The following is a 27387-nucleotide window of genomic DNA, read 5'->3' as shown; positions in this document are numbered from 1 at the left end:
ATGTTTCGGGTTTAAGTCCTTCATCAAGGTAGGGAAAACGTTGGCAGGTGTCTGATCAAAAGAGTGGGGGAGAGGTGTGGTCTCAAGGGTTGTAGGTGATAGGTGGAGAAAGGAGGGAGTGGACAGCAGAGATCAAAGAGAGGAGGGATAGCTGGGTGAATGGGGGGGGCACGGAGGGAGGAGAACTGGAAAGAATACGGAGAGGGGGAAGATGACAGCAGCTTCCTTTCATAAAGGGCTCAAGCCCGAAGCATCGGTGATGTATTTTTACCTTTGCTAAATAAATTACACTGTTGAGTTTCTCCAACATAGTGATTTTACTTCAAAGCCTGAGAATACAGCAATGGTACATATAAATGAATAAATGTATTCCATTGGAAAAAATAACATATAATTTAAGAAATAACATCACAGTATTTGAACAAATTTGGGAACCGTACATGGAAAACAACAGAGAGGTCCTACCGTGGACCTCCACCACCTAAAATGACAGAATGAGAAGACTAAATGAACTGACCTAGTGTGTAAAAGTAGATGACACAATTTTCTTGTTTATTTTAATTGTGTGATGACATTGTTTAATGGGTTTAATGTATTGTATATGTTGAACGTTTAGTGGGTGGGGGGGGGTGGGAAGAAGTGAGGGAAGGGAGGGGGGAAAAGGGGAGAAAATGACACTGTGTATATTCAAGAGGGAAATGTTTATGTGTATTTTGGTCAATATGGTTCATAGTGTGAAAAATAATTTAAAAAAAAACCATGGTTACTACAGATTTTCGTGTTTTACTCCTGATGGCGATAGACGATTGTTTGGAGAAAACTTTGAATTTTTGTCTCAGGGAACAAACGATTCATCTAAAAACAAGAGACGGAGCAGGGGTTAGTGCTGCCGCCTCACTTCCAGCAGTACGAGTTCAATCATGTTCTTGAGTGCATTTGGTTGAGAGGCTGGTATCTCACTTGTGACTGTGTGTGCTCTAGATTCTTAGGCCTCGGGCCTCAAGAGAAAGCAGGTATGAAAAGGCTGGGTGTAAAGGGGCCGGAGTAGGTTACCCCAGTATCAGTAAATGGTCTGGTGTAAGTTACCCTGGTGTCGGTAAAGGGGCAGATATAAGTTGCCCCTGTGCCAGTAAATGGTCCGGTGTAACATCCCAATGTTGGTAAATGGGCCAGTGTAAGTTACCCCAGTGTCTATAAATCATCCAGTACAACTTACCCTGTGTTGGTAAATGGGCCAGTGTAACTTACCCCAATGTTGGTATCTAGGTCAGTGTAAGTTACCCCTGTGTTGGTAAATTGGCTAGTGTAAGTTACCCCAGTATCGGTAAATGTGCTGTTGTAAGTTGCCCCAATGTTGGTAAATTGGCCAGTGTAAGTTACCACGTTGTCAATAATTTGGCCGGTGTAATGTACCACAATGTCGGTAAATGGGCTTGTGTAAATTACTCCAGTGTCGGTAAATAGGGGAGTGTAAGTTACCCCAGTATCGGTAAATGGGCTGGTGTAAGTTACACAGGTGTCGGTAAATGGGCCAGTATATGTACCCCAATTTCGGTAAATGAGCCGGTTTGTTATCCTGGTGCTGGTAAATTGGCTGGTGTAAGTTACCCTGTAGCAAGTAAATGGTAGGGTGTAAGTTACCTCAGTATCGGTAAATGGTCTCATGTAATTTACCCCAATGTCGGTAAATTGGCTGATGTTAGTTACCCCGGTGTCAGTAAATGAACCGGTTTAAGTTACCCCAGTATCAGTAAATGGGCCGGTGTAAGTTATGCAGGTGTCAGTAAATGGGCCAGTGTAACTTACCCCATTATCGGTAAATGGGGCAGAGTAAATTACCCCAATTTCATTATTTCAGTACCCCAATTTCAGGCTGGTGTAAGAAACCCGGGTGTCGGTAAATGGTCCGGTTTAAGTTACCCCGGTGTTGGTAAATAGGCCAGTGTAACTTACCCCTGTATTGGTGAATGTCTCAAGTAATTTACCCCAATGTCAGTAAATGGACCGGTGTAAGTTACCCATGTTTCCTTAAATGGGCCAGTGTAAGTTACCATAATGTCAGTAAATGAGCCAGTGTAAATTACCCCGGTATCTTTAAATGGGCCAGTGTAAGTTACCCTGGTGTCAGTAAATGGTCCAATGTAAATTACCTCAATGTTGGTAAAGTGGCTGGTGTATGTTACCCCGATGTCGGAAAATGTGCCATTGTAAGTTACCCTGGTGTTGGTAAATTGGCTGGTGTAAGTCACCCCAGTATCAGTAAATGGTCTTGTGTAATTTAACCCGTGATGGTAAATGGGCCATTGTTAGTTACCCCAATGTTGGTAAATGAGCCGTTGTAAGTTACACCAGTATTGGAAAATGGACCACATAAGTTACTCCAGTGTCGGTAAATTAGCTGGTGTAAGTTACCCTTGTGTTAGTAAATGGGCTGGTGTAAGTTACGACAGTATTGGTAAATGGGCCGGTGTAAGTTACACCAGTGTTGGTAAATGAGCTGGTGTAAGTTACCCTTGTGTCAGTAAATGGGCTGGTGTAAGTTACGACAGTATTGGTAAATGGGCCGGTGTAAGTTACACCAGTGTCGGTAAATGAGCTGGTGTAAGTTACCCTTGTGTCAGTAAATGGGCTGGTGTAAGTTACGAGAGTATTGGTAAATGGGCCGGTGTAAGTTACACCAGTGTTGGTAAATGAGCTGGTGTAAGTTACCCTTGTGTCAGTAAATGGGCTGGTGTAAGTTACGACAGTATTGGTAAATGGGCCGGTGTAAGTTACACCAGTGTCGGTAAATGAGCTGGTGTAAGTTACCCTTGTGTCAGTAAATGGGCTGGTGTAAGTTACGACAGTATTGGTAAATGGGCCGGTGTAAGTTACACCAGTGTCGGTAAATGAGCTGGTGTAAGCTACCCTTGTGCCAGTAAATGGGTTGGTGTAAGTTACCCCAGTGTCAGTAAATGGGACGGTGTAAGTTACGCTGGTGTCGGTAAACGGTCCAGTGTAGACAATAGACAATAGACAATAGGAGCTGGAGTAGGCCCTTCGGCCCGTCGAGCCAGCACCGCCATTTTACAGATCATGGCTGATCACTACCATCAGTACCCCTTTCCAGCCTTATCCCCATAACCCTTAACTCCTTTGCCCACTAGAGTCTTATCTAACTCTCTTTTGAACATAATCAGCGAATCTGCCTCTACCACCCTCTGTGGCAGAGCATTCCACAGATTCACACTTCTCTGGGTAAAAAAATGTTTTCTCATCTCCAATTTCTGTCCTAAAGGGCCTACCCTGTATCTTAAACTATGCCCTCTAGTCCTCGTCTCCCCCATCATTGGGAACAAGTAATCAGACTTCACCTTGTCTATCCCCCTGATGATTTTGTATACCTCAATCATGTCCCCCCTCATCCTTCTAAACTCCATCGGATACAAGTCCAGTTTTTCTAGCCTTTCAGCATATGTCAACCCCGCCATCCCTTGAACTAACCTTGTAAATTTGCGCTGCACACCCTCTATAGCTAGTATGTCCTTCCTCAAAATTGGAGACCAGAACTGGACCCAATACTCCAGGTGGGGTCTCACCAGGGCCCTGTACCACTGCAGAAGGGCGTCTCTGTTCCTATACTCCAATCCCCTCTTTATGAAAGCCAACATGCTATTAGCCTTCTTCACAGCTTTCTGAACCTGCATGCTAGTCTTCAGTGACCGGTGAACAAGTACTCCCAGATCCATTTGCTCCTCCCCACTCCCTAGCTTGTCTCCATTTAAATAATACTCAGCTTTCCTATTAGTTACCTGTGTCGGTAAATGGGCCAGTGTAAGTTACCTGTGTCGGTAAATGGGCCAGTGTAAGTTACCTGTGTCGGTAAATGGGCCAGTGTAAGTTACCCCAGTATTGGTAAATGGGCCAGTGTAAGTTACCCCAGTATTGGTAAATTGGCCAGTGTAAGTTCCTTCAATGTTGGTAAATGGGGCAGTGTAAATTACCATAATGCCAGTAAATGGGCCATTATAAGTTACGCTGGCGTCGATAAATGGGCCAGTATAAGTGAACCTAATTTCGGAAAATGAGCCGGAGTAAGTTACCCCGGTGTTGGTAAATTAACTGGTGAAAGTTACCCTCCAGCCAGCCCCCTCCCCTAACCCTAATGCCCACCAACATCCCACCCCCAAAGACTCCAAGGAAAGAAAAGAGAAAGAAACTGGAGATTTAACATTAAAAATAAACCACGAGGAGGAGTCACGTGATGGATTAGTGGCCGGTCAGGGAATTCCAGCCCTCTCCGGAAAAGTTGAAAAAAACACAAAACACAAAGGTACAAGAATAAAAATTAAAACAAAGTAAAAGTAAAGGTGAGAAGAAAATGGCAGCGAAGAGAGAAAAGTTGAAAGTAACGGGAAGAAGAGAAGAGGAAAGAACGTCGGAAGAAGAAGGTGAAGGCCTTACCTGTCCGAGGAGGCCCGCCGCGGAGAGAGAAGCCCGCTCCCTAAGGTCGGTGGAAGTCCCGAGCTCGGGACTACAAAAATGGCTCGCGGAGCCGAGTAAAAGTGCGTAACAGCGCATGAAAAAAAACCACACTGACGGAGGGGGGGAACAGCTGAGGAGTCGATCTCCACAGCTGAGGATGACAGCTGCAACACAGCAACAGGAAGAGAACACAGAAAACAACGAGAACAAGAAAGAAGAGAGCAAAAAGAAAACAAGGAAACAACAGATGGCCAACCCAGAGAAAGAAGAAGAAGAAGAAGAACATAGAGAAATGGAAGAAGAAGGGAAAGGCAGGACAATGGATATATATATTTTTTTAAAAATAAACCACCATTGATCAAAGCAACACCACACTGATGAGCTTCAGGGAATTCAGAATTTAAAACCCATATAGTCCAAATAGGGGCTCCATACTTTAGAAAAAAAAAGATAATTATCATGTAAATTATATGTTATTTTTTCCAAAGGAATACATGACCTCAATTCCATTTGCCACCTCTGCAAACCCAAATCAATCTAATTTTTCAAGTAATAGCTATACATTTCCTTGCTACTGCCATTGACAACCTTAAAAACACAATTTGATACTTAGTCAACCTCAACATCAAACTCAACCTTTTAACATTGCCTAATAAAAAAATGTTGGGTCCTTTGGAAAATGAATCTTTAAAACTTTCTCTAAAAATTCCGTAAGCTGTCTCCAAAAAAATTTAACCTTATCTGATAACCAAATCGAATGTAAAAAAGAGCCGACTTCTTTAAAACATCTAAAACACAAAATTGAAGAACTTAAATTATATTTCTTTAATTTCTGAGGAGTTAAGTACAACTGATGCAAAAAATTATAATGAACAAACCTATATCAAACATTAATAATCTTAGACATACTATCGTAACAAATAGATCTCCAATCATCATGGTCGATTGTAATTCCCAAATCCTCTTCCCATTTCAATCTCGATTTATGAATATCTAATTTAGGAATTGTAACAGTTTATACATTTCAGAAATAAATTTATTTTTACCATCTTCTGTAAGTAAAGTTTCAAAACTTGATTGTCTTGGCAATCTCAAAGTATGCCCAAAATTATCCAATAGCAATGCTTTAACTTGATAACAACAAAAAAGAGTATTATTTGGAATTTAATATTTTTCTTCCATTCTCTGAAAAGAAATAAAATAGCCAGCCTCATAACAATCTTGTACTGTTTTAATTCCTTTCTGATTCCATATTTTCAAAAACTGATGATTAAGAGTAAAAGAAAAATGTTTGTTCTGAAATAGAGGTGTTTTTGGTGAAATTTTCCCTGGGTATCTGTCTCATCATTTGTTTTATTCCACAATTCAATAAATGTCTCAAAATCGGTGGACCATAATTAATAAATAATAACTTAGTATTCCTTTTATAAATAAATTGCATGATATTTTTCTCACCAATATTAGATAATTCAATATTAGCCCATACTAATGAATTATCCAAATCAAACATTCTATTAACAAACTTCAATTGCGCTGCCTTTATAATAATTTGGAAAATTTGGAAGCTGCAAACCTCCCAGTTCATATTTCCAAGTTAATTTTTGTTCAGGAACCCTTGCCATTTTACCTCTCCACAAGAACTTATAGAGTTTAAATCTTATATATTATATATTATAGAGTTTAAATCTTCAAAAAAATTTAAAGGAACCATACTGAAATCTAGTAAAAACATTAATCTTAATGCAATTCACCTTACCTATTAATGTTATAGGTAAATCTTTCCATCTATTAATTTTATTAAATAAAGGTAAATAATTGAATTTATATAAACCATCTAACTGATTATCAATTTTAATACCTAAATATTTGATTTGATCTGACCATTTAAATTAAACAATTTTCATACATTGAGTATAATCACCAACAGCTAATGGCAAAATCTCACTTTTATCTCAATTAATCTTATGACCTGATATTTGTCCATATTGTTTCAATCTATCATATAATAATGAATTTTGTGAAAAAGCGCACAAATGTTGGAGAAACTCAGCAGGTCAAACAGTGTCTTTAAGTAGCAACGGTAAAGATACATAACCAACTTTTCGGGCTTTGAGCCCTTCATCAAAGGTGTGTTTTTTTCACTTAAACACAGTGTCAACAGAATCCCGTGTTTTACCCTCAATGAATTTTGTGGTTCTGTTAAGTAAATCAAAATGTCGTCAGTAAATAAATTAATTCCTCAGAATTAACTCTAATACCCTTAATATTACTGTCCTGTCTAATCAATTGTGCTACAGGTTCAATAGCTAATGCAAATCTTCTTCTTCTTTCTTCTTCTTTGGCTTGGCTTCACGGACGAAGATTTATGGAGGGGTATGTCCACGTCTGCTGCAGGCTCGTTGGTGACTGACAAGTCTGATGCGGGATAGGCAGGCACGGATGCAGCAGTTGCAAGGGAAAATTGGTTGGTTGGGGTTGGGTGTTGGGTTTTTCCTCCTTTGCCTTTTGTCAGTGAGGTGGGCTCTGCGGTCTTCTTCAAAGGAGGTTGCTGCCCGCCGAACTGTGAGGCGCCAAGATGCACGGTTGAGGGCGATATCAGCCCACTGGCGGTGGTCAATGTGGCAGGCACCAAGAGATTTCTTTAGGCAGTCCTTGTACCTCTTCTTTGGTGCACCTCTGTCTCGGTGGCCAGAGGAGAGCTCGCCATATAACACGATCTTGGGAAGGCGATGGTCCTCCATTCTGGAGATGTGACCCACCCAGCGCAGTTGGGTCTCCAGCAGCGTGGATTCGATCCATGCAGCTAATGCAAATAATGCTGGGACAAAGGGCACCTTGCCTAGAAGATCTCTCTAATAAAAAAGATGATGTCACCATTTGTCACCACTCTGGCAGAAGGAAGGATTTTTATATAAAGATTTAATCCAACTAATGAAGATTGGACCAAACCTAAATTTTTCCAGTACTTTAAATAAAAAATCCCCATTCCAACCTATCAAATGCCTTTTTGGTATCTAATGATAAAACCATTGGCAAGTTGGATTTCTTCTGAGAAATATAAATTAAACAAATTAATTTTGAAATATCTGCAGAATAATGATTCTTAGCCTGATCTAAATAAATTAACCTTGGTAAATGGTTAACCAACCTGTTTGCTAAAATCTTAGCTACAATTTTACAATCAAAATTCCAATGTAAATCCATCTTCACCAGGAGATTTCCCATTCGGCATTGATTTAAGTGCTTCTATAATCTGTCTAAATGTTAATGGAAAATCCAATTCCTCACATTCTTGATTATTCATAAAGGGTAAATGAAGTTGAGCTAAAAAGTCATCAATTTTAGTGTCAGGATTTTCAATTGCAGATGTATACAATTTCTTATAAAACATAAAAAGCTTCATTTATGTCTTTGAAGGATGATCTAATATTGGCCTCAGAGACAGATATCAAAGGATCATCAGCTTCTGCAGGGATTCTCTTTTTCAAACCGAGCATAAAAGCTGTTCATCTCATCACAACCATTTATAATGTTCAGCTTTGCCTTGTAAGATGTAATCGCCTCCACTCCCTGCCATGTATCTGACTTGTTTCTAGCTTCCCTTGGAATTGCCTCTTTAGGTTGTATCTCGACTTCCTGTAGAGATCTGCATCATCAGTCTTAAACGCCTTCAACCTCACCCTCAGCGGGTGTGAATCTTTTGATTCATCCATTGCTTTTAGTTGGGTACTCACGGTTTGTGTGCGAGCACACACTCATCCACTCAGGTCTTGGAAGACAATGATAGGTGTGGCCTATTCATTCAAGTTAGAAGATGAATATAGCCCAGTCCTCCGATTCAAGGCACTCCTGCAGGCATTCTCCACCTCCCTCGACCTTACTTTTACCCCCTTCGGCACTGGTACAATAGCCCTCAGTCTCTCATCATACACCGGGAATACAAATACAGCCAGGTGATTAGGGTGCGGGTGTGGAATGACTTGGTCTGCATTCTTGCTGATGGTGCAGCTGTGTTCAAGTGTGTTGGCTCTCCTGGTTTATTTTACCAAAAGATGATGGGTATGGGAGAGGGAATAAGCAGGAGTTCTACAGGGTAATAAGAAGAGAGCAAATGGAACTGATGGGAATGCTCTGCTGGCAGCTGGCATGGACCTTGTGTGTCAGTGTAATTCAGACTCTTGATATGAATTGGACACTTGTTATTGGCAGATTCCTGACCAGACCTCTAATAATTAAAATATGATCTCTCAATCTCACAAAACCCAGCCTCATTTTCGTGTTTGAAGTGTTTGACACTACATTTCCCATTTTTGAGTTAAACAGGAAAGTTTGCAGATGCTGTGATTATTGGGTACTCCACAAAAGTGTTGGAAAAACTCAGTAGGTGAGGAGTCACGTGATGGAGTAGTGGCCGGACGGTGAACTCCAGCCCTCTCCAGAAAAGTCGGGAAAAACAAGAGAAAATACAAAGGCACAGAAATAAAAGTTAAAGAAAAGTGAGTATAAAGGTGGAAAGAAGATGGCGACAAAAAAAGAAAAATCAAAATCAACGGTAAGAAGAGAGGAAGAGAAGACAACGGAGGAAGAAGGAGAAGGCCTTACCTGTCCGAAGAGGCCCGCTGTGGAGAGAGAAGCCCGCTTCCTCAGGTCGGTAGAAATAGGACTACAAAAATGGCTCGCAGAGCCGAGTAAAAGTGCGCAACCGCGCATGCGCGGACCAGCTGGGGAGTCGATCTCCACAGCCGGCAACGACAGCTGCAGAACACCTGCAGCAAGAAGAGACCACAGAAGACAATGAAAACAAGAAAGAAGAGAAGAAAAGGGCAACAAAGAAACAACAGATGGCCAACCCAGAGGAAGAAGAAGAGGAAGAGTACAGTGAAATAGAAGAAGGGAAAGGCAAGGTAAAGGATATACTTTCTCTGGTTAGAGGATGCATGGAGTCATTTAAAGAATGGCAAACACAGGAATTTAATGATTTAAGAAGAAGAATAAACAACACAGAAGAGAAAGTGAATAAAATAGATATGACCTTAGCAGAAATGGGAAAGAAAATGGACAAGATGGAAGAGCGGGCAGTAGCAGCAGAAATGGAGGTAGAAGACTTAAAAAAGAAATTGGAGGAATCTAATAAAAAAACTAAAGAGACACAAGAACTACTAGCTCAAAAAATAGATATAATGGAAAATTATAACAGAAGAAATAACATAAAGATAGTGGGCCTTAAGGAAGATGAAGAAGGCAAGAATATGAGGGAGTTTATAAAAGATTGGATCCCTAAGACCCTAGGATGCCCAGAACTACAGCAAGAAATGGAAATAGAAAGGGCACATAGAGCATTGGCCTCTAAACCACAACCACAACAAAAACCAAGATCTATTTTAGTAAAATTCCTAAGATATACTACAAGAGAAAAGGTACTGGAGAAGACAATGGAAAAAGTAAGAGTGGGCAACAAACCACTGGAGTATAAAGGGCAAAAAATCTTCATTTATCCAGATATAAGTTTTGAAATCCTAAAGAAGAGAAAAGAGTTCAATACAGCAAAGGCGATTTTATGGAAGAAAGGGTATAAATTTATACTAAAGCATCCAGCGGTAATGAAAATATTTATTCCAGGACAACAAAACAGACTATTCTCGGATCCAGAAGAAGCACGAAAATTTGCAGAACAATTACAAAAATAGACTGAGGGATGAAGACGTGTAATGAGAGTAAAAATGATCACGATTGATATGTATGTGGGTAAAGACAAAAATAGACTGAGGGATGAAGACGGGTAATGAGAGTAAAAATGATCACGATTGATATGTATGCGGGTAAAGAGGTATAAGAGTGAATAGAGACAATGTGCATACGTGAATGTATCTTTACTTAGAGGAAAATATAGATAGTATAGACAAGAATTAATAAGGGAAGGTAATGGAATAGAGAGAATAAGGAGGGAATTAAAAGAGTGACCTTTGTGACATATGAAAAGTGAAATCTTTTCTGGGGGGGGCTGGGTGGGGGGAAATAGCGGTCACTGCAAAATCAGTTGACGCTTGCGAGTGGATTCGCAAACCCAAATGGAGAGGGGAGATGTGGTTGTCCGACAAGGGATAAAGGACAACTCAGGAGGGGAAGGGGAGATTGGGGATAAAGAAGATATAAATAGGAGAATAAGGAAAATGTTGGATGTTGTAGGAATGTTGTCTTATAAAGAGTTGAAAATAAGAAAACAGAAATGGAAAAGGAGGAAAGGTAATGATGGAAAAACGGAAAGAGAAGATAAACAAAATATAAAATGGCTACGCTGAACTATATGACTTTAAATATTAATGGAATACATAACCAAATTAAAAGGAAGAAACTACTAAATTTACTGAAAAAGGAAAAAATTGATATAGCATTTGTCCAAGAAACACACTTAACTGAATTGGAGCACAAGAAATTAAAGAGAGATTGGGTAGGACATGTAACAGCAGCATCGTATAATTCAAAAGCAAGAGGAGTGGCTATATTAATTAGTAAAAATGTGCCATTTAAAATAGAAGAGGAAATAATAGATCCAGCAGGGAGATATGTTATGATAAAATGTCAGATATATTCGGAGTTTTGGAATCTACTTAATGTATATTCACCTAACGAAGAAGATCAAAAGTTTATGCAAGATATCTTTTTGAAGGTAGCTAATACGCAAGGGAACATACTAATAGGAGGGGATTTCAACCTGAATTTGGATCCAAATATGGATAAAACAGGGAAAAAAATTAACAGGAAGAACAAAGTAACCAAATTTATAATTAAATCAATGCAAGAAATGAAACTTTTGGATATATGGAGGAAACAAAACCCAAAAGAAAAGGAATACTCATACTACTCGGCTAGACATAAAACATACTCAAGAATAGACCTATTTTTGTTATCAGCTAGTATGCAGGATAGAGTAAGAAAAACAGAATATAAAGCGAGAATGCTATCGGACCATTCACCCTTAATATTGACAGTAAAGCTAGAGGACATCCCCCCAAGAATGTATAGATGGAGATTAAACCCCATGCTACTTAAAAGACAGGATTTTAGAGAATTTATTGAAAAACAATTAAAAATGTATTTTGAAGTAAATACGGAATCAGTGGAAGATAAGTTTATACTATGGGACGCAATGAAAGCATTCATTAGAGAGCAAATAATAAGTTATGTAACCAAGATGAAGAAGGACTATAATCAGGAAACAGAGCAGTTGGAAAGGGAAATAGTAAATATAGAAAAAAAATTAGCAATGAAGGAAGATACAACTAAAAGAAGAGAATTGGCGGATAAAAAAATAAAATATGAAACATTACAAACATATAAGGTAGAGAAGAATATAATGAAGACAAAACAGAAATATTATGAACTAGGTGAAAAAACGCACAAAATCCTAGCATTTCAGCTTAAGACAGAGCAAGCTAAGAAAATGGTATTGGCATCAAGGAAAAAAGACAAACAAATTACATATAATCCAAAAGAAATTAAGGAAAACTTTAGAGAATTTTATGAACAATTATACCGAACTGAAAACGAAGGGAAAGAAGGGAAAATAGATGAATTTTTGACTAAAATTGAACTACCAAAACTACAAATAGAGGAACAAAATAAATTAACAGAACCATTTGGAACAGTAGAAATACAAGAGATAATAAAAAAATTACCAAATAATAAGACACCAGGAGAGGATGGATTTCCAATAGAATTCTACAAAACATTTAAAGACTTATTAATACCGCCCCTCCTGGATGTAATCAACCAGATTGATGAGACACAAAACTTACCAGATTAATGTAAAACAGCAATAATTACAGTAATACTAAAACAAGGGAAAGATCCACTCTCACCAGCGTCATATAGACCAATATCTTTGCTAAACACAGATTATAAGATAATAGCTAAACTATTAGCAAACAGATTAGCAGAACAGGTACCGAAAATGGTAAATTTAGACCAAACTGGATTTATCAAAAAAAGACGCACAACAGACAATATTTGTAAATTTATTAACTTAATTCATGCAGTAGAAGGAAATAAAGCACCTACAGTAGCAGTTGCTTTAGACGCAGAGAAGGCCTTCGACAGAGTAGAATGGAATTATTTGTTCAAAGTATTGCAAAAATTCAGTTTACTGGAGAAGTATATTAATTGGATTAAAGCATTATATAAGGGACCATTAGCGAAAGTGACAGTAAATGGACATGTATCAAAGCAATTTAACTTAAGCAGGTCAACACGGCAGGGATGCCCACTATCACCTTTATTGTTTGCGCTAGCTATAGAACCACTAGCAGAATTGATAAGAATAGATAATAATATAAAAGGAATAAAAATAAAAGACAGGGAATATAAAATCAGTTTATTTGCGTATGATGTTATAGTGTACTTAACAGAACCAGAACTATCAATAAAAGAATTATATAAGAAATTGAAGGAATATGGAGAAGTGTCGGGTTACAAGATAAACGTAAATAAAAGTGAAGCAATGCCTATGAATAATGCGGATTTCTCAAAATTTAAGAAGGAATCTCCATTCAGATGGCAAATGCAGGCAATAAGATACCTAGGTGTATAAATAAACAAAAATCTAGGCCAATTATATAAACTCAATTACAATCCACTAATGAAAAAATTACAGGACGATTTAGAGCATTGGAAAGATCTACCACTAACACTGATAGGAAGGATAAACTGTATTAAAATGAACATTTTTCCAAGGATATTATACTTATTTCAGGCATTGCCAATACAACTGACAGAAAAATTCTTCAAAGAGTTAAAGAAAATAATAAGGAAATTTTTATGGAGAGGGGGGAAACCGAGGATAGCACTAGATAAATTATCAGAATGGTATAAACAAGGGGGCTTACAATTGCCAAACTTCAAAAATTATTATAGAGCCGCACAATTAAGATACCTATCAGATTTTTATCAAACAAGGGAAAAATAAGACTGGACGAGATTAGAATTAGATAAAATAGGGGAAAAGATACCTGAACACATATTATATAAATGGGACGAAAAATTGGTACAACATAGAACTTCTCCAGTATTACATCATCTCCTCAATATTTGGAAGAAGATTCATGTAGAAAGAAATAAAACAAATTATTAATTACCAAAACTAATATTGACGCAAAATAAGCTACTCCCTTTTACAATAGATAACCTTTCCTTTAGAGAATGGGAAAAAAAGGGATTAAAAGAATAGAAAATTGTTTTTCAGGAAGTAGATTCTTATCCTTTGAACAAATGAGAGACTACTTGAAAGATAAATTAGGAAGCAATTTGAGTTTACCAGAGGGAAGTAACCTTGAATATGTGATTACAGATACAATGTTAATCAAAAGATTTATAAAAAATATGTATATTAAACTGCAAGAAAAGGAGAATGAGGAAACAAATGGTAAAACTAAACAAAAATGGGAACAAGATTTAAATATAAAGATAAAAAAGGAAACATGGGAGAAATTATGTTCTGGAACGATGAGAAATACAATAAATACGAGGCTACGTATGATACAATATAATTGGTTACCAGACTATACATTACACCGCAAAAGTTAAATAAATGGGACCCAACAGTATCTGATAGATGTTTTCGATGTAAAAAAGAAATGGGAACAACAATTCATGCAATCTGGACATGTGAGAGAGTAGAAAAGTTTTGGGATGATCTCAATCAGATATTAAATAAAATAACAGAAAACAATATACCAAAGAATCCAGAGATCTTTCTCCTAAGTAACATAAAAAACAAAGAATTTGGAATTGATTTGGAGGATGCACAAAAAAGATTTGTTAAGATAGCCCTAGCCGTAGCAAAAAAATGTATTATGTCAACCTGGAAATTGGAAGATAATTTGAAAATACAACAATGGTATATAGAAATGAATAAATGTATTCCATTAGAAAAAAATAACATATAGTTTAAGAAATAATATTGAAATATTCGAACAAGTATGGGAGCCTTACATTAAATACAATAGCGAAAACCTACCGGGGACAAACATTACCTAAGTTGATGGAAGGAGAAGGAAAGAAAAGAATGGACTCAGTAGAATTTCTGGTGTATTTTTGTTGAATGACAACATTGTCTGACAGGTTTAATGCAACCTAGATTGTATACCTAAAATGGATGAGAGGGGGGGTGGGGGGGTGGCTTGGGAGGAGGGGGGGGGGGGGAGAAAAAGTCACTGTATATGTGTGAAAAAGAAAAAGTGTACATCATGGCTAATGTGATTTATGGTGTGAAAAATAAAAAATTTAAAAAAAAAAGAAAAACTCAGTAGGTCACTGTGACAGAATATGTTGTGTTTCATATTGTATATAAATATGATTTTGGGAGATAAAGTGTGGCAGGTTTTTTTTAATGTAGGTCACATACAAACACTTCAAAACAGATCTCATTTAAAATACTGAAGATCTGCTCAAGCCAGACAGTCTGGCTCTGAATACTTTTACAAAAACTTTGGGGAGTGCCCAAGGGACTTCACTAATGGATTGTTGTTTTGAAAAGCAAAAAATGAAAGAACTCGGAGGAGTAGATTCGGAACCACAGGCTGTCTAAGTGCTGCTTGCTGTCCTAAGGTGGTTATGTGGTTTTATAAGCAGAGAGAGAGTAAAACAGGATTTTTTCTGAGAGAGAGAGAGAGAGAGAGAGAGAGAGAGAGAGTGAGAATTCAGTTCACCAGCAGCAGCTGGGACTGGAACAGGACAAGCTGGCAAGCTTATGGAAAAACCCCATTTTGAAGACGGTTGTGAGTGCTTAGTTCAGCCTGGTGAAAACCTCTGTGGTTCACACAAGAGAGGACTGGCTGCCTAATGTTTCACTTGAAATGAGAGAAACAGAAAGAAACTCTGTGGTGATCTGAAAGAAAGAAGTTATCATCTGGAAAACCTTAATGGGGCAAGTTTCATCGGCAGGACACTGACGTGGCTGATTAGAAGGGATCAGTTTGTGTCCAGCGAACAACAAATCTCTCTCTGAAAACCGACAAGAATCTTCCTGAGCAGTAACCATTTACCTTTCAAGCACCAAAGCCTGGTGAACTTCATAAATGTTAAATTCTGTGCACAGTTTCAGAATTGCCTGCAGCCAGTGAACTTGGAGGAATGAGAAGTGAGATTGGACTGTGAACCAAAGAACTTTTCTGAACTTACACACACATTACATACACGTGTGCTTAGAATCGGAAGGGGATTAGGTTATTTAAGTCAATAGTGATAAGTTAAAGTGTGAATCTGTTTTCATGTTTAAAGATAATTAAAAGCAACTTTTGTTTAAGTAACATTTTGTCTTGGTGAATATCTATTGCTGCTGGGTTTTGGGGTTCTCTGGGCTCGTAACTATCACACACTGTCAAAGGAAGCAAAATCCGTAGGAACCTTGACAAGGGGTTCAGGACTGAAACAGCTTCCTGTTGATGCTGTGTGACCTGCTGGGTTTCTCCAGCACTTCATTGTATTACATTTTGCATTTTGTTTATTTTTGCAATATTTAACATAAGTTGACTTTCCTGGATAACATGCAAAACAACGTTTTTCACTATATCTCGGTGCACATGACAATAAACCAATTCAGTTCAGGAACAGAAATGTCCAGTTTTACAGCATTGGTAGACTCCTTGTTTACCTCATCTCAACTCTGATTTGTGATGTATAAATGCTTCATTTTAGAGAAAAGAACCCAGGCCTGTTCATTCTTTCCTGATTCTTAAAATCTGACATCTCTGATTATAAATTTTTCACCTTTCCCTGACCCTCTAAATCAGGGGTCTCGAAAGAGGTCGACATTGTCCCCTGGGGATCAATGGGACAACCCAAGGTGTCGATAAATGCCAGGGAATCAATTGGATGTTTGTGGCCAAAAGCAGGGGCATGTCATGGAAAATAGCGCCCATGTCAGGGTGGGCCAACCTCTCGTGAGAGCTGGCCTTGGTTGCCACCATGTTGTATTTGGCTTTGGCCTCTTAATAAGTAGAGAGCGAAGGACTGGTGGAGAGAGAAGGAGATATGAGTCCAACACCACCACTACACCCCCTCCCCCCACCACCCCCAGTCCAGCATTGACACTACCCCAAAGATTCTATGCCTTGGGGGCATGACGGATCAAGGATTCTATGAAGGGGGCAATGGTCTTAAAATATTGGGGACCCCTGCTCTAAACTGTCCTATTCTATGGAGTCCATAACTATTCCCAATGTTCATAGGAATATCACACAACTTCCCTGCTTCTAAATTTACAATGCCTGGCTGTGATGCTGTGAAATTGATTTCCTTTGGAAATTTGATGAAGTATCAGTGGGTCAATTGGTTGTCATTCATCAAAGGTTCATTTCTGATAGACCATCTAAGTGTAAGTGGAATTATTCTGTCAGTGAAACTGTTAGACCGGAGCTTTTATGAGAGGAATCTCTCCTGTTTGTGTTGTAACATAATCATGTAAAATCTATAAATGCAGAAATAGAAATCCAGGTTGTGATACTACAATGTGGTTTTGTGGGCAGTTGGAGGTTATACCCGGTGTAGTTCTTTTTGTATTTTCACACTCTTTCCTGCTCCTTATTGAGTCACTTTCTCATTGCATCCCTCTCTTTATATTTTTTTTAAAACAATACAGTATGGTAGAAGGCCTGCCCAGCCCATGAAAACTGTGGCCACCATGTCCATGAAAAACTGGGCTCTTCAAGCCCACGAAACCCCTGCCGCCCAATTACATCCAGCTAATCTAACAACGTTGTGCTTTTTATTGGAACATGGGAGGAAACTGCAGCACCCGATGCAGGTCACGGGCAAAATGTACATACTCCCTACAGTCAGTGGTAGATTCGAACCCAGGTCGCTGTAATAGCGCTGCACTAGCTGTGCCACCTTCTTTTCTGTTCCGCTTCAACCATTAACTTTCTCAATTTAATTAAGCTTTACTTTGCTTCGCTTTAGCAGTTCCCTCCATCTCATTAACATTGTAGCACACCAGTTGGTTCCTTGTTTCGATTTTGCCATTCAAGATGCTAGTGGCTGACTGCATTGCATTGCAGTACCAGCCCAAATCTCAAGCTCTGTCAGACCCAGTAGGTCCTTTCAAATGGCTGTGTAAAATGAGGTTAACTGGGCAATTTGCCCAGTTAGCGCCACAGTTAGAAAGGGTCTGACCCGGTCAACCCCGTCGGAATCCAACAGAGTCCCTGACCTACTTCAGAGGTGGTCAGGGAACCCAATTAAGCTTACCTAGGTCATGTCCATAGTCGATTTGAAAATGAAAATGGCCGACTCGCTTATTCCGGTGACGTCAATGCTTGAGTGCGTGACCAGGCAGCCAGCATCCAAACATCCGGCGATACTTCCAGTGAGTACATGTTGTGTCATTGTAGGGGTGGGATCCCCCTTAAAAATCGCTGGGTTGGCGATTTAATGGGTAGATCCTCCTGCAATTTAAAAGGTGCTTCCAGCACCTTTGCCCCCAGTAACTGCACCTGGGTCCCGGGCGGGTGACCCAGGAGCTGCAATTTAAAAGAGTCTACTGTGTAACAGAGTTAAATACAGTACACAAACATACTGAAGAAACTCACCAGGTCACACAGCATTAATAGGAAGTAACGGATGCTGCGTGACCTGTGGAGTTTCTCCAGCTCTTTGTGCATTGCATTCAACCCCAGCATCTACAGATTTGCTCGTTTAACTGGTGTAATACCAATACTTTCTCCAGTCTTACCCACTTTTCCTTCTTCAATTGCAGAGCTCCTGGGCTCCACAAGGCGGCTGAATGTTAATTACCAGGATTCAGATGGGTGAGTAGTAGCAGCCTCCTGTATGGATGAACTTTAACATGTTCAGGGTCATAAATCAGTGTAACCCCAAGGGATGTTCTGAAAGCAACCTATACCAGTTGCTTAAGGAGGGGAAAGCATTCTCCAAGTGTCTGCTTACCAGCAACAAGCTGGTGTACTGTTGATTCCCATCTGTGTGAGAATACAGTGGTGGCATCTGGATGTTCTGTCACAACAAGAGGCTTGCCTGGGTCTTGGTGTGAAATAGTTCTGGTCCTGCCTTACAGCAATGTTCAAAAATAGAACATCATTGATACGAGCACCCCTTCAAGCTCATTCTATGATGGTTGATCGACATCAGGACCTAAGTGGGCTTTGAAATTTCGGAACATCATTCAGTTGTTCTCAGTGAGGAAAGATCTATCCACAGACTCCCCCAGTTCTGACAAGGAATCCCAGAGCCTGAAGTTTCTCTTTCCCCATATACTGCCTGACCTGGTGAGCAATTCCATCATTTTTTGTTCGTTTTTGATGTGCGGCATATATGTTTTATTTTGATGTTCAATATCTTTCCAAGTCAATTTTGAAGCAACCAGCTCCCACAAGATTTTGTGCATTCTTGTTACTAGATATCAGTAGGGAACTGGAGAGAGATGAAACTTTATATCATGAAACAAACAAGACGCAGATCACTGATGAATGGGAATGGATTGCTGGATTGAGAAGGCTTAAACTTGGAACTTCTGGAGATAAACAACAGTGGTTCAATATCTGAAAAACACAAACATAAAATAGTGGAAACAGTTGTGTGAATAGAGGGAGAAACAGTTTAACATGCTGCCCAATCTCATCCATATGACCAATTAACCCACACTTTCTGTAAGTCTTAGGAACGTGAGACGAAGCAGGAGCACACAGGCACAGGGAGAATGTACAAATTCCTTAGAGAGAACAACATCTTAAATCCTGTTCGCTGGTGCTGTTACAGTGTTACACTTACCAACAGAGGTCAATTTCCGGTTGATGGCCACTCAGAACTGAAGAAAGGAAGAGGGTTTTGACATAGAGCCTATAGGATGAACCCCCCCACCTACCCCCCAACCCCGATTGACCAGATGTGAATTTTTTTTGAGATTACCACAGCATTTCAGGAGCTGAGAGTAATGTTTGGAAGACAGTGGCAAGCACTTTCCAGTTCTCGGTGAAGTGCCTACTGCCCAGTATCCTGGCCAAGCTGCCCAGTGACCTGGCCAAGCTGCCCACCCTCTGCGAGAGCTCAACTCGGGAGTGTTGGTGGAAGAAACTGCCATCTAGTGGAAGGTTGCCAGCCAGTAGCAAGGGCAGGATTTTAATGCTCTTCATGTTTTGTCATGTGATGATCCTTTGCCTTTCAAGATGTTAGGGTCACTAGTAAAGCATGTGTGAGAATGGCTAGAACATAGAACACTACAGCACAATACAGGCCCTTCAGCCGTTGATGTTGTGCCAACCCATAGTTTACTTAAAAAAACCTAAACCCTCCCTCCCCTAAAACCCTCTATTTTTCTTCCATCCATGTGCCTGTCTAAGAGTTTCTTAAATGCCCCTAATGTTTCCGCCTCCATCATTATCCCTAGAAAGGCATTCCAGGCCCCCACAACTCTGTGGAAAAAAAACTTACCCCTGATGTCTCCCCTAAACTTCCCTCCCTTCACTTTGTATTGATGTGGTTTTTTGATGTCCAAAAATGAGTCAGGAAACACGGAGAATTGTTCAGAAAAGTTTAAAGCCTTTATCTGCAAACAAAAACTGAGGCAATCAAAAAGCACAGTCACTGACTGCCCACTGATCACAGCATGCACCCTCTTTTTATGTTAAATTCTAACCTTGCTTGTTCAATCAATCAACCGTAGCAGCGTGCCTATCCTTGGTTTGCCACCATTATTTCTCATTCCTTTTCTAATCATACTTCAAAGCACATCCTCCATGTTATTCCGCCACCATTAACTTTTCCCCATCCTTCAGATTCTGTATTCTTACCACTTGATTCATCGTCTCTTGCAACCCATATCTCATGTCCTTGCTTTGATTAGAATTGTTTAATAGTAAAAGTGAATAACTGAATTAATTGAATAATGAATATAGAGTAAATAATCATTGATTTATGGTTACATAATGCAAGTATATCACTGAAAGTAATAAAAAGTAATTGTTACCAGAGTATACGCCTTCTAGTGTTTGCTATTCCCATCTTGGGAAACAGGTGCTGGCTATGCCTCTCATAATCTTGTTGTCTCCTCACATATTTTTACGTTCCAAAGAGTAAAGTCCCAGCTCTGCTAGCCTTGTCTCATAAGACTTAATTTCTAATCATGGCAACATTCTGGTAAATCTCCTCTGTGTAGCCATTGGAATTGCAGTGGAAGTGATGAACTAACCACACAAGGCATTACTAGAGTGAATCAAACAGATTTACTCTTCATCCCTCGCACAACCTTTTAAAAGCAAGAATCACGCACTCGACACACGCTGATGTCATCTCACTTCTGATGTCACGTGGCTAGTTCGATGCCTTCTGGGAGTTGTAGTGCCGCCATAACGCTGCTACACCGCCTCTCCACCCCCCCCCCCCCCAGAACCAGCAGAAAGGTTTGTCTTTTAGGTTGTCGACCTCTGCAACAGAGGTTTGCTGCAGTGGGGAAGACTTGTCCACTGTTAATAGTGAAAGACTGGGGCTTCCCTCCAATGTCCAAAATACAGGTCTGCCTAGTTTGTCTGAGTATCCTGCAAGGTTCTTCATAGGCCATCTGCAAAGGTTGACCAAGTGTTCCCCTTCGGACGAAGACATATTTGCAGTTTTTGAGGCCTTCAGGAGCAAAAGAAGAATGTTCTCCTTATAACGATGGTGATATAGGGGTCAATGTTCCTACGGTCTCCCTTAGACTGCTCAACACTTCCTTAGGATCATCACTGGAGTTGGAATGGCCACTCAGAACTGAAGAAAAGGAAGAGGGTTTTGACATAGAGCCTATGTTCAGCCCATCAGCCCAGTTCAGGCCCTCTAACTGAGCCATCAAAGCTGACTTGAGATGTCAATGAAATCCTTCTACCGTTCCATTGGCCTGGGGATGATAGGCAATCGTATGATAAATTGTTTTACTGAGCAAGTGAGACAAGGCTGTCCACAGTGTGGAAGTAAATCGTGGACCTCTATCTGAAGTAACATGCACCAGTAAACCAAAACGAGACACCCAGGGACTGAGGAACGACCAAGAACAAGTGTAGATGCTACTACAATCTATCATAGGCACAGCCTTGGGCCACTGCGTAAACCTATTACTGTAACAAGATGATATCTACATTGACATGAGCAAAACGGCAAGTAACTGCCGGGAAGGACTGCAGTGGTGCCTTAGTATGGCTGAACTTTTGCTTTTTAGCAGGCAATGCAGGTCCTCGCCATTTGTGTAACATCTTTTTTAAGACTCCCACGTGAACCTCTCGGAAACCATACAAACAGTCGATCTAATCGATGGATGTGCGAGACCATGCAGAGTCGAATACTCAACATTTCCTTGATGGCAGAACTACTGGGCGTGGGTGTCCTGTTGATATATCACAGAGGAGTAGTTTACTATTAATTCCAAACTAGACATCTTTCATTTGCAGGTTAGTGATTGTAGTCCAATAAGCATTCGTCTCATGGTCAGTTCGAGGGCTGCGGCCAAAGCTGTGTAGTCAATATCTTGATCTACAGAAGAAACCTCGAGTGGAGCAGAGCAGGAAAGTCCATCAGCTACTACATTGTCTTTTCCGAAAATATGTAGTATTTTTGTGGCAAATTCTGAAATGAATGATAATTGCCGTTGTTGAGCCGACCAGGGGTCTGCGACCTTGGAAAATGCAAATGTTATGGGCTGGTGGTTGGTGTACACAGTAAAACCTCCGCCCTCCAAAAAAATAATGGAAGTGTCGAATAGACAAGTAAATGGCCAAAAGTTCCTTATCAAAAGCACTGTATTTCTTCTCTGCTTCACGAAGATGACGGCTGTAAAATGCTAATGGTTTCCATTGTCCGTTGACGTATTGATGAAGTGCACCTCCTACGACCAGACTGGAAGTGTCAGTAGAAAGGGTGGTGGCAGCATTTAAAACTGGGTAGATGAGCGTACTGGCATGAGTCAGCAAATTTTTCATCTTCGAGAAGGTTTTGCTTCCCTCTTCAGTCCAATGGATGGTTCTGGCATTTCTGGACAGTAAATCGAAAAGAGGCTTCACGATATGAGCTGCTCCCGGAAGAAACCATTCCCAAGACTTCCTGCAGGGTTTTAAGTGTAGCAGGTCTTGAATACTTGGTAAAGGCCTCAACTTTGGGTAGCAGTGAGTAATCCTATGCCCAATGAAATCAGTGGTTTCTTGTCCAAAAACGCATTTATTCAAATTAATGGTCAGTCAAACTTTTGAAGACGTTCCAACTGTTTTTCCTTAGTCCCACTGGCCACTAAAATGTCATCGAGGTTAATGAAGACATTGGTCATACCACAGTCTAAAGCATCCATCACCCGTTGAAATGATTGAGTGGCATTCTTTAATCTGAATGGGATTCGTAAAAATTGAACAACCCAAACGGGGTAATTGTTGCTGTTTTTAGAATGTCTTCTGGCTCTACTGGTACTTGTTGATGGTCACTCACCGTCTATTGTGGAGAAGATCTTCGCTCCATGCAAATTAGCCGAGAACTGAATACAAGGTATTGGATAATGATCTGGGATGATGGCGTTGTTAAGCCGCCTGTAATCTCTGCAAGGTCGCCAACCTCCATTGTGTTTTGGGGCCATTATGTAATGGAGATGCCCAGGGACTGTCGGACCTACGAATTATGTCTCGTTCCTCCATCTTGACAAACCCTTCCTTAGCTCAGGGCAGTTCCTCTGGAGGAAAGTGGCACGCTTTAGCATGGATAGGAGGGCCCTTAGTACAATTGCGGTGAGTAACACTGTGCTTTACAATGGAGGCAGAAAATTGTAGAGTAGTAATCTCAGAGAAATCTTCCAACAGCTTGGAGAATTCATCAACAGCTTTACCTAATGTTTGAAGGTGCAGAGCAGGGGGTAAAGGCGTCTGCCAAAGGAATGGTCTGAGAAGTAGTTCCATCTATTATCCGATGCCCTTTTAAGTCGATGAGGAATGAATTAGCCTGAAGAAAATCTGCATCAAGCAAAGGTCGGAACACTGCTCTTATAATAAATGGCCAAATATAGAGATGATTCTCGAACTTGACATTCATCTTCCTGGTGCCAAAAGTCAGAATGTTGGAACTGTTAACTGCTCGAAGTTGCAGGTCTGGGGTAGGATGGTGTGTGTCAAAACCGGTGGGTAAAAATGCACTAACGTCGAACCCCTTGTCCACCAGAAATTTTTGCTGGGACAACTGGTCCCATACATACAGTAGGCTTGCAGGTTTCTTGCCAACCGCCGCAGCCCTTTCTGGCTGTTGGCCTGGGCGTTTCTAGTAAATGGGCAGGGTGGAAGGCACTTGTGGGCATTTATTCCCCAATTGGTAATAACACCAAGACGAGATGTTCACAGGCTGCTTGCTTGTCTTGGGGCGTTGCCTGCTGTAGGGAGTGATGTGCTGAGCACTCGAGTGTGACAATATCGGAGGGGTTGACTGTGCAGACTTGTCTTTCCTTGCTGTGCTTTTTAGCCAGCCATAGAAATCTCCGCCATTACAGTCCTTGGGTCTTCAAATGAACACTTGGATAACAAGAGGTTTTGGCATTTTGGCATTTGTTCTAAAACGAGCTGCTTGAACAGCAGATTGGAACTATCACCAGCTGCCATTAGTTCCGAAGGGACGCGGTCTCCCAACCCATCGAAATGTAATAGTTTGTCTGCCCATTCCCTACGGGGCCTGCCATATGCACGTAATAAAAGTGGTTTTAAAGCGTCATACTTGATAGTACCTGGTGGATACCATAGGAAGTCGCCGACCCTCTTAGCGATGGCCTCGTCCAGGGCACTGACAAGATTGTAATAACAAGTGGTGTCCAATTCGACTGCCCCCACCCTGGCTACCTCCCTCCTCCAATCAGGAAGAAGATTCATGAGTGAAACAATGTACACCATTGGATACAAGCACAGGTTTCTTTCTCACGGCTATTAAGCTCCTGAATATACCTCATGCTAGCAAAGTTGTGCTGCTTTTACTCAGTTGTAACTGATCTCTCTCTGTCATTCTGCACTCGCTACTGTTTTTGACAAGTGTACTGTGCAGGGGTTGACTGGCTAAACCTCACTGTACCACCGTGCAGTTGACAATGTACTTGAACTTGGTGAAAAGGTATTTCCGTTGTTGTCTAGTCAGTAACTGGAGACCCAGTACATAAGTCCAGCGTAGACATTGTGGAGCAGGCCCAAGTGCAATATGTAAATGTGCTGGAAAATCTCAGCAGGTCATGCAGCATCCGTAAAGGGTAACCAATGTTTCGGGTCAAACATGAAAGTCCGCAGGCAACGTGGTTGAAGTAAAAACACAATGCTGGAGAAAGTCAGCAGGTCAAAGATAAAGATCATAACCAACGTTTTGGGCTTGAGGCCTTCATCAACATATGTGCCAAAACAATAGGGGAGAGTGGAAAGAGGAAGGGGCAGAGGGAGAAGCACAACTTAGCAGGAAGAGAAAACTCACCGAAATGCTGCAGGAACTCAGCCGGTATTTTCAGCGACCATTGGAAACAATAGGCCATTTCAGATCGGGCCGCTACCTGGAGACTGGCTATGGGGCGGATCGAAAATCTGGAACTTACCATTCAGACTGCAGCCCAAAAAGGCTGCCCAGTTTGTCATTCAAGGGAGAGATGCCTTGTAGCACCCTCCAGATCCCCGTGGAGGTGGGCCAACTGGTGCTGTAGCAACGCCCATCATCAATACGCCACAGAGCAATGGCCGTCTTCCCTACCCATAATCCCCCACGCAACTGAAACCACTCTATGGCTCCCAGAACAGTTCCAGCTAAGGTGGGGGATTATCAGTAGGGAAGATAGCCATTGCTCTGCCTCGACTGCTCCCACCACCCCTGACTTGGAGGGAGAGGGGTGACTGAGGAGATGGGTTGTGAGCTGACGGCATCATCGGCCTGCCCCCAAACAGCCGCCTAGCGCAGCTGCCAATTCAGATCGATCGGTGGAAGGCTGCGCTGCTGAGATTATTCCTTTCAGAGAAGGGGTTCGATTATGCGGCTCAGAAACCACCACCGCACATTCAGAGAGGTAGGTCATTATGCGTTTTGTCAGAGGTTCTCCACCATTACATCCCATCTTTTGGGCTGTCTGAAATGGTCTTAAGATATATTGCCGACATTTCAGGCCTGAGCCCTTCTTCAAGGAATAAGCAGAATAAGACAGAAGTAGGAAATCTCAGAAAGTCTCAGAATTCAAACAATGGAGTCCAGTCCACCAAAAGATGTTAATTGGATATGATAAGGGATGAGGTGTAAATTTATATCATGTTTGTGTAAAAGGAGACAGGGAAAGGAGAAACAGCTAGGGGAAGGTGGGGGGTGGGTGGGTGGGGAGGTGGGGGGTGGGGTTTAAGGAAAGCCAGAAAAGACGATATTAATGCCATCTGGTTGGAGGGTCCCCAGTCAGAAGATGAGGTGTTGTTCCTCCAATTGACAGGTGGCCTCAGTCTGGCAATGCATGAGACCATTGACAGACTTGTTAGCAAGGAATAGGAACTGGGAGATCCACACTATTTTGGCAGACCGAGCCGAGGCGCTCAAAGTGTTTCCCCCATTCTGCGTCCAGTCTCTCCAACGTAGATGAGACCACAACGGGAGCACCGGATGCAGTCGATGACCCCTGCCGATTCACAAGTGAAGTGTTGCTTCACTTGAAAGGACTGTTTGGGGCCTCGAATGGTGGTGAGGGAGGAGGTATGGGCACAAGTGGAGCACCTCCTGTGGTCACAGGGGACAATTGGTGGGGATGGAGGAGTGGACAAGGGAGCCACGGAGGGAGTGGTCCCTGTGGAAGAAGGAAAGGGGAATAGGTGCCCAATGGTGGGATCATGAAGTAGGTAATGGAAATGGCAAAGGAGGATACGTTGAATGTGGAGGCTGGTGGGCCAAGGAAATCTGTCCTTGTGTGTGGGGGTGGAGGGAGCCAGGGCAGATGTGTGGGTAATAGAGGATCTGCGGGTGAGCACCTAGGGCCTGTATTGTGATGCTCTATGTTGTGGAAGAACAGCACACCATAATCCTCCTGGGCAGCCAGAAACCATGCCAGTTTTTTTGAATTTTAGATAGCCCTTCGCATTGTTTCCATTTTTCTTTACCTAATCCCATCTGACATTCCTTCCCCCCCGCACTCCACCAAATTTATTGGTTTCACTGTACGATAACCCATCACCCCTTGGTGCCTCCCATCTTCCTTCCCCATTCATACCATCCCTACTTACTTTTCATCTCAATAACAGATCCTAACTCACAATATTGATGTACTATTTCTATCCATGGATCCTCTTTGACTCACTGAGTTCCTGCAGCGTCCCACCATTTTAACCACGCTATGGATTTGCTGACAGTTTCAGGGTTGTTGCGCCACTGCCTGGTACGGAGACGTCAACTCTCAGGACAAGACGAAACTCCAAAGGATTGTTAATTCGGGCTGCAACATCACAGGCACCAGACTTCACTCCATCGAGGACATCTACAAGAGGTGCTCATAAGAAAGCAGCCTCTATCCTCCCTGCCCTCTCACACAGTGACAAATCTTGCTCCATTGTAGATTCACATTTATGTTGATTACAATTGAAACTTCCAATACTTTCGGTCAACAAAGAATTCTAAGCACTAAGTAGAAATTGAAATTATCCTGAGCAGAAATTGCAAATCGCAGATGACGAGCAGCACAGACTCAACCTGCAGAATCACTCTTAATTAGACAGGAATTTCATCTAGGAATCAACCTTGTGAAAATTTGCTGATCAGACTCATCCAAACTTCGGAGAGTAAGACTGTACAATGTAATAATCCAAGTTTGTCTCTGTCACCCACCATGTTAGAAAGGCAGCTAACACACTGAGAGACCCATCATAACCCTGGTGAAATTTTGCACCAACAAGACAGTTTGTTTCTGCAGCCTGAATGAACTGTGCTCTC

General features: G+C 41.1%; 1 protein-coding gene across 7 annotated transcripts in view; it reads left to right on the top strand.

Annotated features, from left to right (window-relative positions):
- LOC138759110 (caskin-2-like) overlaps positions 1–27387 on the top strand; it is a 314437-nt gene that overhangs the window by 112956 nt on the left and 174094 nt on the right. For all 7 annotated transcript variants that reach the window (XM_069929034.1, XM_069929039.1, XM_069929036.1 and 4 more), the window contains one exon: positions 18215–18266. In XM_069929034.1, the coding sequence (XP_069785135.1) occupies positions 18215–18266 (52 nt within the window). The remainder of the gene's footprint in view (positions 1–18214; positions 18267–27387) is intronic.

This window comes from Narcine bancroftii, chromosome 3 (genome assembly GCF_036971445.1).
Source record: "Narcine bancroftii isolate sNarBan1 chromosome 3, sNarBan1.hap1, whole genome shotgun sequence".
NCBI lineage: Eukaryota > Metazoa > Chordata > Chondrichthyes > Torpediniformes > Narcinidae > Narcine > Narcine bancroftii.
Note: the sequence above shows the minus strand (reverse complement) of the source record. Positions and strands in the feature narration are given on the sequence as shown.